At 34.3% G+C, this 17,462-nt stretch overlaps 1 protein-coding gene across 1 annotated transcript in view; it reads right to left on the minus strand.

Annotated features, from left to right (window-relative positions):
- Positions 1-10,363: 10,363 nt before the first annotated feature.
- The window catches only part of LOC150109374 (uncharacterized), a 226,240-nt gene continuing 219,141 nt past the window's right edge, over positions 10,364-17,462 (minus strand). The window contains exon 9 of the mRNA XM_090407765.1: positions 10,364-10,694. Within this exon, the coding sequence (XP_090263891.1) occupies positions 10,552-10,694 (143 nt within the window). The 3' untranslated portion in view covers positions 10,364-10,551. The remainder of the gene's footprint in view (positions 10,695-17,462) is intronic.

The following is a 17,462-nucleotide window of genomic DNA, read 5'->3' on the forward strand; positions in this document are numbered from 1 at the left end:
CCATATCAGTTAGCGGGGAATATGAAAAGCATCTTGCTTCACTCCTAATGCCATTATCATCAATAGAAAATAGAATATTTTTCATAAGAAATCAAGTCGTTAGCTGTAAAATAACAATCTAATTTTCTAGTTCTATAATGGCATGCACTCATTAATTATTAAATACAACAACGTAACCCGAATTTCATTAAAATAAAACCCATCCAACAATAATGATTCACTAAGTTTTATACTGTATAAAATTTGATTACTTTTGCTTGAACATAATGTGCTTCTCTCACTTCTAGTTGAACAGAAACATTCCACAGATTGTACTAACATCGAGTGTTCCGATACTGTTAACCTTGCTATCACTCGTTAATGAGAAATCTAAACTCGCAAGAGGATTTTCAGAACTTGTGTTTAATGAGTACACAGACAATATCCTTCAGCTAATACAGATACGTAAGCAACGCGAAAATCACCTCTAATCTACCCTACCTTAATTTCATGTTAGCAAACATTCTCTCCCTTAACCTCCGGTACAATATTAATGTCGAGTATCTTCGAGATAGTAAAGCCATGCGTCCTATCGGGTTAGTGATGAGAGCAAACGTCAAATAAAGCCTCTTTGATGAGGTGGATGAAGAATTAATGACAACACAGCTAATGGGGTACCGATAAAAAACTCATTACCTGTTGTTTCTTAGCTCATAAACATACCGAGAGGGTTGGAATTAAGTCTCCAGAGGGAAAAGGCAGAGTAATTAAAATTTCTATGCGCCATGAAAAGATTTCATATCGATTGGACAAGTCAATAGCAGATATTCAATCATCTTGACACTAGCAGCAGCACTTGGGCGAAAAATGAGAATGTTAAAAATGTCTATAGAGTTACACAAAAGCCCAGCTGTCTTGTATAATGAATGACCCCTCCCCCTCCACCCCAAGTGTATAAATAACCTTTTCATAAAAAAACGTTTTTATCAGCAGGACATTTTTGTAAAGTGGGCCTTTGTTTCTCCGATGTGAGCCATGTACGGTTTGAAAAGAACAGAGAAATACATTAAGGGGATAAAACGAGGCTTTGTTGAACAGTTTTTATTGGAAATTCTGCAAACGATTGTCAGATTTCACTTAATATGGATAAAATGTTAGTTAATTTTTTTTTTTCCTTTTTTTTTTTGTTGGCATCTTTACAGAATCGATACAAAGTTCTTTCAAAAGAGATCATTTAGCACTAAAAGCTTGGACATGGTAATGACAACTAGGCCATTAGTTAGGTATTTAGACTCGTGATTGGCTAATTATTAAAATCGCCACTCTTGTGCAAAGTCCACCATGACAAACTTCCAATAGATTTTTTTTACGTGAAGAAATGAATGAAAAAAAACAGCATCTTTTTGTCAATATAAATATAAATAAATTAAGTTATACTTAATTTATTTATATTTATATTATATAAATATAAGGTTTTATATTTAGGTTTTAATGAATATATGAACCTTTATTAAAACCTCATCTATTATAAATAAATTAATAATAGATGAGGTTTTAATAAAGTTGGAGTTGTATTGCAACATGCTTGATCTATTTGATCTTACAGGAATGCGATTTCCCCTATTCTATTTACCGTTTTGTCTTCGTTGTTTCTTATCTCTTGAAACTAATAGAGTCTAGATATTGAAAGTGCTTCACTAAGATGTAGTAAATGCTTTCGCCCTTAACTTATGCAGTTTCGTAACGTAACCGTACAACAGTTCATTAGGAAACGAAGTTTCAATATTGTCTATGCCTTTATAGGATCAAATGTTTCTATAATCATTGGTTTCAAGGGATCTCGGTAATTAGTAATAGACCATTTTGGTTATCATTTTTTTTTCTTTACTTCAGACCAATTTGAAGATAAATTTCTCTGGTAATTTCATAAATCTACAATACACAAGTACGCATTGTGAACCAAAAGAATGATATCATCTAAAATAAGTAGTTGCCGCAACCTATCTGAGAAAGCGACATCTCATCTTAAGTATCTGCATGCACCATTGAACTACGAAAAGATTACGAGAGAATAATATATAACTGGATTAAAGGAAGAGATGCAGCTTCATTTGCGTTCCCTTCCGTACACAAGGAATAGGAGATCAAAACCTGTGCTGTCCAAAAATGATGCGTTTTTTTTAGAACTTATGGTACATCTAAAAAAAAGGACCTTACTCAATACTGAGAATATTGTCAGGGTCATTCTGAAATTCTGTTCTTACGAACATTCAATAGATGGCATTTTATATCATCAATTACAATGACCCACCAGAGCCCACCAGCAGCAAGAACACACAGCATACGCTCGCGCGCAGTTTACAGATATAATACACTGGTGCTTAGGCTAAATCCAAACAACTAACAACAGTGTTACTCAGAGTGAAAAAACTTTAAATACATACCAAACAATAAAAATTTAGTATAACACTGAAGAAGCGAGAACATTACTGTGACATTACATAACTAAATATCTCTAATTTTATACAATATTCATATTTGAATATAATTTATAAAATAATAATAGAATATAATAATAAAAAATAATAAAATATATAATAAATATGAAAATAATATATAATAATATAATATAATAAAAAATAATAATAATACTGTAATATAACAAGAATAATATAATATAATACAAAACACCAATTCAAAATAACAATAACTATAATTGAATTGTTTATTACGCTTAAACCTTTTTTTTTTTTTTGTGAGTGAGGATTCGGATGGAATCAATCGACCGTGAGATGCGGTGATTGATTCATTCAATCCAATACCCTTGGAGGGTAATGGATAGCAATGCTGTAGCTAATGAAGCTCTAACTGAGGCTCGGCTATTGCTGTTACCCTCCTGCCATGATCAGAGCTTTAATAATAGCTCAATAACCTTATCCCTACACTGTCCGCTACAGATAACGGGGAATATGAAAAGCATTCTTGCTTCGCCCCTTTAAGCCAGTCCTTATAAGGACCTTTTTTGTAGCCGAGAGGATTGATTCACTCAACCCAATACCCTTGGAGAGTAATGGATGGCAATGCTTAGTCAATTGGCTATTGCTGTTACCCTCCTGCCATGCTCAGAGCTTTAATAGCTCAATGACACCTTATTCATACACTGTCCTCTACAGATAACGGGGAAGATGAAAAGCATTCTTACTTCACCCCTTTAAGCCAGTTCTTATAAGGACCTTTTTTGTAGATGAATAATCCAATATCCGTGGAGGGTAATGGATGGCAATGCTATAGCCAATGAAGTTCTAACTGAGGCTCTGCTATCTGCTATTGCTGTTACTCTCCTGCCATGACCATAGCTTTATATAACATAATAGCACCCTATCCTTACACTGTCCTCTACAGATAACGGGAAAGATGAAAAGCAAAGAACAGGAGACATCATCCTGTTCAACTCTAAAATTCCCTGGAAAACTGAAGCTAAATACCTCGGAATACTTCTCGATAAGCGATTATGCTTCAAGAGCCACATCAATAGCACATGCACCAAAGCTTCAAAAGTTATCGCCCAGCTATAACCCTTGATCAACAGACACAGCAAACTAAGCTCAAGAAACAAAATTCTACTGTACAAGACAGTGATCCGTCCCACAGTTATATACGCCTCCCCAAGCTGGAGCCATACCTCCAAGACAAACATCCTCAAGCTACAAAGACTTCAGAACGAAGTCTTGCGAATGATACCAGACGCCCCGTGGTTCATCAGGAACGCCCAGATCCATCGGGACATAAATATCCCCTACATCTCTGCACTTTAGCAGAAAAATTCTTTATGAAGACATCTACGTATCTAAACCAACTAATATAACAAGCCGGAAACTATGACGGTCATGACCACTGGAAACATAAAAGACCGAAAGCCATCCTAACACTCAACAACGAATAACCACTTCTGCCCACTTAGGATGAACTAAAATAGCTCACAAATCTCTCCCATCACTTCTCCCGAAACAGACAACAGGGAATATGAAAAACGTCAAGCTTCACCCTCTGTGCCATATATATCCTGCGTCCTGCCTTTCTTGTGTGAAAAAAAGGTGTCTTATCATCCTAACTGTAGCGAGAGATTTTAATTTTTTTTTAGCATTATAACTCAGGAAAAATCTGTTTCAACTTATATTCCAAAAGCATTTAAACAAATATCAAAATGTGTCTGAGCAGTAGCTTTCTTGAATTCGAGTTTATGATGTGCAGTATATAGATTGCACACACACTCTCTCTCTCTCTGACCAGTTTGCATTTTGATAACACCTGTAGAATAAACGTCTTCAAAACATGGTGAAACACGGTAAAATTTTAAATCAGACTGATCTACAAATATGAGTATATTGCGTATGTTTAATTTTTGTGCAGATTTGAAGATTACCCTTTTTGTATAATTTTTTACAATTATTTTACAGTTATACAAAAAATAATTATATATATATATATATATATATATATATATATATATATATATATATATATATATATATATATATATATATATATAATAGCCTTATTTAGAACCGTAATTTTATCTAAAACAGACCAAACTCCGTTTATTTGAAGAACACTCAAACATTATAAAAATCATTTCAAGTCTATCTAATGCTGATTAATGCAGCTTGAAAAAAATAGTCAAGAAAAATTCGCTTTGCCATAGACGAGATTTGAACTAATGTTAGTTAACTTTCTTTCTAACTAATGTTAGTTTTTCCAACATGGCGGCGATAAGGAGATAGCAATAAATTTCTTCGGCATATCTGCAATTTTGGACTAGTTAGTAAACTGTTTCCAATTAAAGATTTCGGCATTTTTTTGGTTTCTTTATTTCATATAACGTAATCTTTTATTTTATAAAAACATCGTGCACCACAAAATACCGGGTGCCTTTCTTGTGCAAGAATTGATTGAAAGGAGTCGGTTAAAGTAGCAATTTCTCAGTTTTTCGAACCAATAATTACACTTCTAGCACAGGGCTATATTGCCATGTTAGAATTCCATTACAAAGACTTAAAAAATCGGTAAAAAAACTTAATTACTTTGTCACTCTAAATCCATCACCCAAAGCAATCACTAATCCTTTTCTGACTCTCACGTTAAACTTAAATTACTTAATTCTTTCTTTCTAGCCTTAAAAAATGCGAATACGTGTCAATAGAATAGTGATTTTCATACTTGAGCAGCAATCAAAGTTCCATTAAAATCTCCGAGATAAGACGAAACTGGGGGAAGGGGGGGGATCTTATACTTACACGTCGTTAATTTAAATTTTTGGTTTTCTGTAGATCAGGGATGGGATGTTTGCAGCGTTTAAATAACAAATTATAGCAAATGACGATAAATGTATGAAATTTAATGCATCTTTTAAAGACAACCACCTTGGAAATAAAAGTTAGTTATTCAAAATTTCTCTATCTCTAGTTGTTGCTATGGTAACGTATTCAAACTACTTGTGATGGCATTTCTCGTTGCTCTTATAAATAATCAGGATTTTTATATGTGTCTAAATACGATTTAATTAGGGTTTATATGAAGGCCAATATCTCTGCTAGCACATGGGAATACCAACGGATGGAATGTGATTCTTCAGAATCATTTATTAGTCGAACTTCGACTACTAAGATACACACTCTTGATGGAAAAAACAAACACGCACAGAAGAGAGAAAGTACGAACAATCAACCGAATCTTTCGTTTTCTTTCTTTCTTTCTTCTTCTTCTTCTTCTTCGACCAGAAGTCTACAAGCAATAAAATCGAGCATCCAATTTTCAGTAATGTGTGGACATCAAATGGGTTCTGGGGACAATTGTTTCCATTGGTTTTGCACTATCACAGCGGTGCTGTCATGTAGAATACATGCATTTCAATCGAGCCCAGAGATGTTTGGACTATATACAACTTTAATGTCTCCGCTGTAGGAATCGGCACTGTTAAGATTCGTCAAATAAATTGCTCTCGTTGAAGAAACCCTCTTGGGGTGCCATACAAAGCATTCAGCCCGTTATAGACTGATTGAATTTGATCTTTATTTTTTCATGTTTGCTGTTGCTTACTCCACCGCATTTCGAATTCGATGAAAAATTGCCCTAATGGACAAACATTAAAAACAGCGAATATTTGATTTGGTAAGTTTATTTGCATTTCCACAACAGAGAAAAAAAGGACTGAATTTATTCTAAATCGTTCCATTCTTGATAGTTATTTATCATAATCATGAGGTGTATGACCTCATTTACTGGCGAAAAACATGAAATAGAAAATTAGAGAGAGCAAAACCAGTTTAAGGAAAAAATCAAGGCAATATATATTTGCTGCTCTATTATGGGAAGTCGTTTTCATAACAGTTAAATAAATTTCAGTTGATAGCTACGTTGCATATTCAAACCTCTGAACGGTGGGTTAAAAAACTCAGAGGTAACAGAGTTAATTCCATTAGGATTTTACTATGAAAGCCAGATAAATAAATTTATATAACACACTCACTTTCTCCAAAGTTGGTGTAAACATTTGTGTAAACAGCCAATTTCTTCTTCCACGTCGAAAAATCTACATTCTAATCCATTTAAGTATTGAAGGAGGCTTTTCGGGCTTAGGACGAGTGAACCAGTCTCGGAGGGTAAGGGAAAGATTTTTTTTCAACTTTTCATGAAACACACACACACACACACACACACAGAGAGAGAGAGAGAGAGAGAGAGAGAGAGAGAGAGAGAGAGAGAGAGAGAAATTTTATTAGCATTTATTGGAGATTTGCTTAAATTTTATTCATTTATTATATACAAATAAAAATTTATTTACACATATTGCATTAACGTAAATCTACTTGTTTATTCCAGCCTATTCATTTCTACTTCTTAATGTTATCATAGAGGTTTGAATCCCGTCAGTGACATGAAGAACCTTTATCTGGTCTCTTTCGACGAAAGGTCAGTTAGTCGGTCTCATGTGGTTGTAGGTTTTTTTTTTTTTTTTTTTTTTTTTTTTTTCACCCTGGAAATTCTGGTTTCTTCATCCCCCAGAATAGGCAAACCGGCCCCTTGAACACACACGGATTACAGTCAGGAATACCTAAGACCCAGCCATAGGCCTGATTCGTCGGCTATGCCGGTCCCGATCCCGGATAAAATTAGAGGAGGGGATTGAGATGGGGCCCTGTAAAAAGAACCTCATGGCCATTGTATCATCATAAGCTCCATGAAGAAATAAATTCGGTTCCGATTGCCTACACAGTAAAATGTGTGAGTTTACGTGTGAGCGTAAACTAAGATAGGAATGTTATCATAATGTTATTTTTATGGCTATATAGCTTACTTTCGTTTAGGAGTGTCATTGGCTTTTTACTCAAATCTTAGGGCATTACTGATGCGTTATAAAGACAGATATATGAAGAATAATATAAGAGAAAAATTCGGACATACCTTTTTGGATGTTGTTGGCTGTCTCCTTATCCCTGCGATATGCATTCATCTGTTGTTAAAGGAAGAGGGTTTGGGAAAACTAGGGGTAAAGCAATGTGGGAGAATTATTTGAAAAACCCGGTTTATATATATATATTATTATTATTATTATTATTATTATTATTATTATTATTATTATTATTATTATTAAGAGTGGGTAGAGAGCGCTTTGGGGGAGGGGATGAAAGAAGGATCTGAAATAGAAACTATTTTTTGGGAAGAGGAAGGATTGATGGGAAAGGATCAGAGGTGGAAGTTTATTTTATTTTATTTTTTTTTTCATAATGTTTTCGCTGTTGCTCACAAACTTTCTTCTTCGTTTCATTTTTCACTTTATTCTTTTGACACTCTCCTTTTATTTTGGTTTAGTAGAAACCTGTTGTTGTAATCACTGATTAGTGAGAAATAATAATGCTATGAATGATACAAAGACTGCGCAGTTTATCTGAATAGACAGTTTATTAAAACCAGATTACAGTATCCAGCTTTACACAATATATACAGTAACCTGCAAAATGTGGAGATCTCCTGGAAAGTTAGTTCCGATGTTCTTTCTTAAAGCACGTGCCGTTTTGAAGTCATTGAGCACATGAGTATACTGCATATGCAGCGTCTGTTTTTTTCGGTAGATGGTTATACGCCGTATTATTGTCACACGAAAAAACCAGAATGACTCATGCTAGCGATATGATTATACCACGAAAAAGAGCATAATAAGGAAACACCTTATTCTCATACACGGTGGGTCACGTGTTTCCCCAGTACATGTTATATATCTTGCATTTTAGTATGTTTGAGGTCTGGAATCAAACACTACCGTAAGTTTCAGCCTACGTTTCATTATTTGTAGTTATTAATATTTTGATGGGTTGAATAATATTTCACGAATAAAATGCTTTCTTTAAAGTTTAAAATATAAGGAAATCGAAGAATAATAATACTTACAAACTTGTTTTTAATTAATAACTCTCAAATAATCAACTTTTTAAATAACGCCTTCAAAACAGAAAAAAAAATTATTATTTTATTTTTTTTTTGAAATAAATTCGTCTTCTGATAGTCATTTGTGTTTAATAAAGTAACATGCTCACATGGAAGACTAGAATTTTCAGAAGTTCTAATTTATTAGAATCATTCCGAAATGCTGTAACTAATGGAAGATTTTGTTCATAGAACTATCACAGAATATTTTTCCTGGAAGTACTTGGAAAAGATTAAAAAAAAAAAAACGGGCATTTTAGGAACATAAAAATGCATTATTTTATGCAGGTAAAAACATAAAAGCTACAGTTTTTTCTGATTTTATTTTATGCACATTTGAAAGTTTGTTTTTATTTTTCGAAATATTTGACATGAATTATTTTATTTATACTAATTTTATTTAAATTTTCACTTTCTGTTTTTTAATTGTCTTTATATATTTAATTTTCTTATTTTAATTTAATTTGTTTTCAAATTTTCTTTATTTATATTTTTATATTTATTATATATTTATATATTTTTTTAAAACAGGAAACATTAAAATTTTAAAACTTAATTAATTACATGCATATTTTTTAATTTTATAACATAATTCACATTAAATCGATATATTGAAAGAACTTTTCTAAAAAAAAACGTCATTATTTATTTACTTTAAAATTTTAAGTTTATTTTTTTTTAAAGTCAACATAAATGAAGGTGTTCAACATGAATTATTATTCATATATAATAACTCTATATATAGATACTGTAATTTCATTCGTTGAAGTAATTTATCCAATAATTCACTCGATTGTGTAATCACTGTATGGTGACGCTGGTGTGATGTGACGTCATCGATGCTACTTTGATACCAGACGAAGTGTACTAAATTTTATGATAGTAAAGACATCGTTACAATTTTTTTTCTCGAAAAATCAACTAAATCATACTTCATTTATTATAATATTTTGTATGTTATAAATTCATTTCGATAATTACAATGATGATTACAAAATGTAATCATCATAATTGATTCTCAACTCATTAACTTTAAAATCATTATTAATATCGCTCTTTGCAATGGATTTGGCGTTGTTTGAATTATATAATTAGTTGAATGTTAACAGCGAAGCGAAGATAAGATTTCATAAATAAAAAGCCAATTATTCAGTAGCTTGATGAATTAAAAATAAATAAATAAATAAATGACTAAATAAAAATAAGACAAAATAAATAAAATGAAAAAAATAATAAAAGAAGTAAAAATTAAGTTTATTTTCCTCGAAAAAAATGAAACAAGGAATCATCCTATTGTTACTGAAAAAATGTAATTTAGAAATTAAATAATAATTTAATAAGAATTAAATAATAAGAAAAATCTCATCGTCCAATCAAAGTTCGTCGTTAAAATATTTTAATGATGTTATAATTAATTCTCCTTCGTCGTAAGATAACAATATTAATTCAATACAGATCCTCCACCCTTTGTGTTAAAAATTACCGTTAATGTCCTAACATATAACCCCTATTTTAAAAACTTGGTGTTTTATAGTTTAAAACCATGTGGTGATAATAACCATCACGCTGTTCTACATATAAATGATACTTGTTATTAATATTTACAAAAAAATTTAAAAGTTTTGTTCACATTTAGAAATAAAAAGCGTCCACTGTTTTTACATCGTATTCATAAAAGTATCAGAAGGATTTGGCAGAGAGGATTGATCGCCATCCGGGACTTCACGTTGGTTATAAAATATTATACAAAACACGTTTAAATCCTTTGATTAGATAAAGTCAACTGTTTTTATTTCTTATTAGTCATATTTTTATACGTCCAGTCAGTACAGGTTTTTTTTTTTTTGCTTTGGGGGGGGGGGAAATAAGGGGGAGACTTGGTTAGTGTCTAGACCGACGCACACGTTAATTTGTGTGGAGACGCGAAAGGTTTTTATTATTATTATTTTTCGTCAGTACGCTGCAGAGAGTCCATCTCCGCATAAAACAGTTGTTCTAAGAGCGAACCCGCAACCACCTGGCACATGTTCACATCACCTGAGCTTTGATGTCCTTAAAATGAAAAGCTGTGTTATATTTTGTGTTGCGCTTTCAGAAGTTCAACCATCCATACACGTGTGGCACTGCTGCTATTACTATTAGTGCCGCTAGAGGGTGATCTATTGACGAGCTGTTTTCTTCGACAAGCTGATTTGTCTGTGGCTCTTTTGTAAATAATTTGCCTGCGAGTGATCCTAAATAAAGAAATCAGAAAAGAAGGTCATAAAAATAGTCGCAGAACTCAAGAATAGCATTTAAACGTTTATTACTTTATGAATAAATAAATAGTAAATATTTATTAGTAAATACAGAATTATATTCGGCTATATTTGGTCCAGCATTTAGTCTCACCGTTAGTTTTTATTGAGAACAAGAAATAGTATACTTTGGTACAATGTTTTTATTGAGAATTTTTTTTTTTTTTTTTTTGGTTGTTGTTTTATTTCACCATTGCTTCCTTGCACTGGTGAAATAAAACTTGCGCTGGATTTCATACTAATGCTTAAAACGTGATAATCAGGCTCTCATAGATCCAATAAAAGAAACTTTAAAAACGAACAGACTTATGGAAAAAAAAAATAGTGACAAACATGAACAAAGTAGCTTTAAAATCCGACAATGACCAGTTCTTCCACGAGTCATTTTACATCAATTTGATAAAACAAAACCGTAGTTGAAAAGTTGTTCATTATTACCAAATAAGCATCACAACCAAAATTACAATTTTGGTTGTGATGCAAGACAGTATTTTTTAAGTTTAATAAAATATGACATTGTAACTGCTAGATTACAGTTTTAATTGATATTTCATTTCGCAAATCCAAATTTATTTAGTTTATCATAAATAATTTATCGATTAAATTTATTATAAATATAAATTTATAAACAATTTAATAGAGAAGAATAAAAACCGTGGAATTTAAAATCCAGTTTTAGACGATACATCATCATCATCATCATCATAAATTTCCTGATATGTACCTTCAAGGGATGTACATGATACTATGAAAGTAATACCTGATTAAGTTTACATTATTATTAATCTTCTATCAACAATTTCCGCAAATTAGTCGATTACTTGTTCTATTCTACTCCCTCAGCCATACGGGTGGTTGGGGTAGCTATATGCTACCATACTGGGGAAATGATTATGAGCAAGGTGGTTTCCCGTTGCCTTCATTGTCGTACTATATCTTGTAGCCCGTGTGTTCACGGGGCCAGTTTGTCTGTTGGCAGGATGAAACCCCAGATAAAATGGTGGAATAAACTCTGCTGTCCACGCCCAAGACCGGCTAACTTGGCTATGGCAGATCCTTAAGCTCCTCACGTCTTCGACGGGAATCGAACCTAGGACACTCATTTCCCAGGCATATGGTTGTGAAGCGCATAGCCACTAGGCTAACCGCACGGACATTACTTGTTCAGCATTCCATATTGCAATATCTAATAGTTCATTCTTCTAGGGCACTTCTGACTAAATCAATCCACCCAGACCTTGGTTTTCCTCTTGGTTTTTTGTTTCTTGCCATCTTGGCACCGAACTTTTGTTAATCTTTACTCATCCATTCTGTTTAAGTAACCACACTACCTTAGATTAGTTCTGCACACACATTCTTGAATGTTAACAATATCAAGTTCCTTCCCAGTATCTTCATTTTTAATATCATTCTTCCATTATTCACACTGTTTTTTTCACTCCTGTGATTTTTCTCAGAACTTTCCTATCTGTGGCCTCTAGTCTTTGATCAAGCGCTTTATTTCTAATCCAGCTCTCAGGTTAATAACTGGTTTAAACACTTTCTTGTATACCGCTAGTTTGGTGTTTTGGCTAATTTCTCTCTTATTCCATGTAAATGTATTCAGATGAGCATACCCATCCTACCAGCTTTGCTTATACTGTTGTCTCTTACCAGATTTAAATTGTCATCGTCAATAAAAATTGTTCATAGGTAGCTGAAATGTTTTAGCTGATTTGCTCTCTATTCAGAGATTTGTTCTATAGGATCTCCATTGAGAATGCCACTGAAGTTTTCTATGTTTCTGCTTCTTTTCATAGATGTGGTCTATTTATTTCTAATTTTCATGCCAAATTTGTTATGGCTGTTATTTTAATTATTGTTAGAGTATCCTAGAGACTCGCACTGAATGTGTTTAGGACAACATCACCTGCATCAAGCAAATAGCTAGGATTGATGTCTCCAGTTCTGATATTAAGCCTAATCCACTTTCTTTCATTATGTGATCCATTTAGATACTGAATAACAGTGGAGATAACGTGCATCCTTGTCTTACATCTGATTTGACATCAAATCATTTTCCTGTATCTCCTTCAATTCTAACTGCTGACTTGCAACTTAAATATAGACAATGGATTGCTTTGTGTAACGTTTCGTTTATTCCATATAATTTTAGCGCTTTGAAAAGCTTTTCTCCGGGTTCATGTTCTGTCGACATAAGACGCTTCCAGGAACAGTCTCTATGTTAATTGAGACGGATGTATTAGTCTGGCTTCCTTCAGCTCCATGAAATAGTCTTTAGCAAGGGCATGTTGTTATTAGCCCACTTTTAAGTTGCCCATACCAAATATACTTTTTTTCCTTCTTCTCACCAAGGTGGTCCATCCTGTCTACTCGGTCTGACATTGGCAGGAGATAACAGTAGAAGCCTGGGAAGGACAGAGGATTCTGGAGATCCTTGAATGTCTCAAGAGGGTAGAGACTTTATTCAGAGATTGCAGACTATTCTAGTTTCGTGTTGTCTTAACAATGATCCTAGTTTATCTTATACCTTTGATGTAGGGTAGGCATATAATATATGCATATGTGGTGTGTAATCTGGTAGGGGAGGATTGCTGTTCTCTTTAATTAGTTTGACAAGGTTTTGTTGTTGTTATTATTATTATTGTTGTATCCGTTTTGTTCGAATGATTGAAAATTCCAAGTTTCTGGGCATCATAGTGATGCACAGTAGCATGTAGATATTTGCCGCCTGTGTGTTATTATGTGTGGGTATAGGGGACTTATAGAATATCGAACACGTGAGGGATACATCTGATTGCCTTGTAACGAAGATATCCAAGAAGACTAGAGCTCCTTTTTCCTCAACAGTTATTATTCAGGAGCGAATGTTGGGGAACTGAAAAAAAAAGTTAGAAAGTGGGTGTGATTTTCTTTCTACCAAATAGCAACCTCATCATCTATACAGAGTGGTTCAAAATTCCACTTACAAACTTCGAGGGGAGGTAGAGAACATCAAAATCAACCATATTCACATAGGAAAGCATGACTGGAAACGCCACCGGAAGGTACTAACAGGGACACAAAGATACAGAAATAACACAAGGCAGTAAGTAGTGTAAAAAACTTTATTAAGCGTGACTGAACAGTTCAATAGTAGTTGGATACATAATATGGTTAACGAGGTGCATGTCTTCTATCTCAGCGTTCGTAAAACGACGCATGTTCTTCGTACGACGTCAAAAGCTTGAATGAGGAAGCCCCAGTTGCGCACCTGGAGCATTGATTTTGATGTTCTCTACCTCCCCTCAAAGTTTGTACGTGGAATTTTGAACCACCCCGTATATCTCAGGCCATACTTCGGTCTTGAGGAAAGCAATAGTTATAAAAACAGAGAACGCATTGATAATTCTTCAATTTGTTCGTTGACAAAAAGAGCTGGTTCGTACAGCTAAAATACTATAAGTCCACACACACACACTGCATTGTAGTTGGAACAACAAGTTCTACTTATATTATTCGAACAAAACAGTTACAACAAGGAAAAAGAGTTGTTTTCTAGTTTTTAAAATTAATAATTCCCCCCCCCCGATTATACGTGCACTATACCCTACATCAAAGGTAGAAAAACAGATAAACTGAGTTCGCTCCTGAAACAACAAAATTAAAACAGTCTACAAACCACTGAATAAAGTTTCCACCTTCCTGAGACAATCAAGGATCTCTAGGATCCTCTCTCCATTCTAGGTGTCAACAATATTCCCAGTGAATGCGAATCGATAGGTAGGATGGACCACCTTGGTGAGAAACAAAGAACATAAAAATATATTCCGTATAAACAACCTAAAAGTGGACAATACAACATGAATGGGATAAACATCATTTCATCTGGTGGAAGCAAGCTTGACTAATACAAATTTAAATCACAGACGCTGGAAGCAGCTCAAGCACTATAGAACATGAACTGCAACAAAATTAATCTAATTCTGCATTAATTTTGGCGCACATCCCTGATCCTCCATCAGCAGTAAGAACAAATAACCGCGATGAATACCCCTGACTTTCTCCTTGCACAGGGTTATCCATGTTCTCGAGGTTATTTCATTCCCAGTCTTTACTGAGTGTATCTTTAGAGCGTCTTTGATAATTATAACATAAGCTGGCGAAACCTCGGTGTGTAAATAATTAATTTAGTCATTAAATGATTTATATTCATTCCAGTTCAACGCAGTTTATTTATTTATTTATTTTTTTTTTCAGAAACTTCATCATGAATCATTGCAACAGAAATTTGAATATGTAATTTGCGTATGTTCTCCAGGTGGTTTGTCTCTTTCAACTATTTGTATGGAAATCTGTTTGTTTATATTTGCTTCTACATACAAGTAGCCCAGTCATAGTTACTTCACGCGGAAACTTTGTTTGCTTACATTTGGATATAGAACTAAGAATATAATTTCTTGGCAAGTTTAATTTAACGTAGCACATTATTTACCGTCGGCCTCGAGAAGGTAAGACAAGTTATCCCATTGAATTCAATTCCTACCCACCTGAAAATAATAATAATAATAATAATCAAAAATAGAATAGAGCACCTCTTTTAATAGAATGCAGCCGTCCAACATCCATTTATTAGCATGCTCTGAAATTAATGTTTAATTTAGTAATGAGTTCAATAGCCAACGAATAATAATGATATTGCGATATCGTCGATTTCAAGATTTTCTCTTGGGTTGTTTGAGCCAGGGGGGGGGGGGTGCTATGTATATCGGCATTTAAAAAATTAAAAATACAGTTTATTTTAATATATTATTGAATCTTAATTTATATTTGACTAAAATGTATATAATAAAAGTTTAAATAATTAAAAATATATTCTAAAACTTTTAAAATAAAGTAGACACCTTTATATTTTTCATATCATAATATTATAAATGAATAAAGATACTCTATTCATTCAATCAAATATCCTTGGAGGGTAATGGATGGCAATGCTGTAGCCCAATGAAGAAGAAGAAGAAGTTCATTATTTTTCGGGTGGAGAGTGAAAAAGAAAAGTCCTTTTTAGGACTTCAGAGTAACGAATGGCAATGCTGTAGCCAATGAAGTTTTAACTGAGGCTCGGCTATTGCCGTTACCCAGCCATGATTAGAGCCTTTAGCTTAATAACACCCCATCCACACAGATTTTCTTCATTCAGATGACGGGATAAAGAGTCAAGGACTCAGTCCATCTCCCAGTTCTTTTAAGGACTTCATTACTTTTGAATTTTTACTCCTTCGTAGGTGTTTCTGGCCCAGGAGTAGTCAATGTTATGTTCGCTCAGGTTTCGTGCAACTGTGGTCCATTTTTCTTTTTGACAGAGAATTACCAGGAGGACCTTTTCATTTTTTTCCGGCACTGTTTGTGAGGGTGTTTCGTTTTCCATATGATCATCCTCGGTTCTGCGTCTTTTATTCGTGTGTTCTTCTGTGAAGTCTGTCTGACTGTGGTTCTCAGGTAGGGAGATGGTCGTGTTGTTGATCTCTTCAACTTGGTCCTCGATATCTTCGGGTTCATCTGGTTGAGTGTACAGGTTTAGGAAACCTGGCCATTCCGCATCGAATTTTTTAAGTAATAATTTAAATACTTTTAGTGCTTGATCTTTGTTTAAATGATCTAGAAGATCATTAAAGTTATCCATGTCTGTTCTGTTCGATGTTAAATCTAGTAGGTGGTGATTGGGGAATTGAGTATGAGCGCAAGTAGAAATCCCTCAGGTCTTGAGACCTGCCAGCAGAAATTCTGTAGAGGATATCGCAGATGCAAAGGACTGCCAGCAATACTGAGCGATTAGATAATGCGCGAAGCAATAGCAAATTAAATTTCACAAAACGAAGAATGCCTCTATATATCATTCGAAAATCCAAAAATATCACACTAATCAAAACGCGAGACTAATACGCGAGCCGCCATCTTGTTCCTTCCAACCATTCCCAAATACACCGACTAGTGGAGCATATCACTCAAGGACACAATATCTTGTGTCCTTGAGTGATATGCTATAGGATATGTTGTCATCACTATAGGAAGCGGGCTCGACCCGGTCCTAAAGTTGCACCCGTTGCATGGAAGCCTGCGACTTATAAATTGACTATGATCTGTAGAGGTGGTGATGCAAGGGAAGCCCTTCTAATCAGAAGCCATTGCTTCATCAGCAACTATATCTATAGCAAATCCCATCTTGTTGGTAGGCACCAACCCAAACTTCTTGACAATTTCCCCCCTTCCCACGATTCGTTTTTCACGTCCGGCAGAGGAATCGGGTCACACATTCCCCCACGCGTTGTTTACGTAAACTGCTCTGTGATCAGGGTATGGCATCAAGGATTATTCTACAAACTCATTCAGGCGAACATTCCAATAAACCTTACCCGTCTAATAAAATCATACCTCACTGACAGATCCATGCAGATAAAAATAAATGGCACCATCTCAACTAGGCGCTAAATCCTGGCAGGACTTGGCTCCTTTACTTTTCACAATCTACGTGGCTGACATTCCACAGAACCTGAGGACTACCATCACAGCCCTATATGCTGATGACATAGCCATAATGACAAGATCTCTCCGCCCACACCTGGCAATCGGTCGTCTCCAGGACACCATCACAAAGCTAGAGAAATGGCTCTCGGACTGGAGGATACAAGTAAACCCCGTCAAAAGCTCAGCTATACTATTCACCAG

Source organism: Typopeltis vanoorti, chromosome 2 (genome assembly GCF_054136105.1).
Source record: "Typopeltis vanoorti isolate ZY-2024b chromosome 2, IOZ_Tvanoo_1.0, whole genome shotgun sequence".
In the NCBI taxonomy this organism is placed as follows: Eukaryota; Metazoa; Arthropoda; class Arachnida; order Uropygi; family Thelyphonidae; genus Typopeltis; species Typopeltis vanoorti.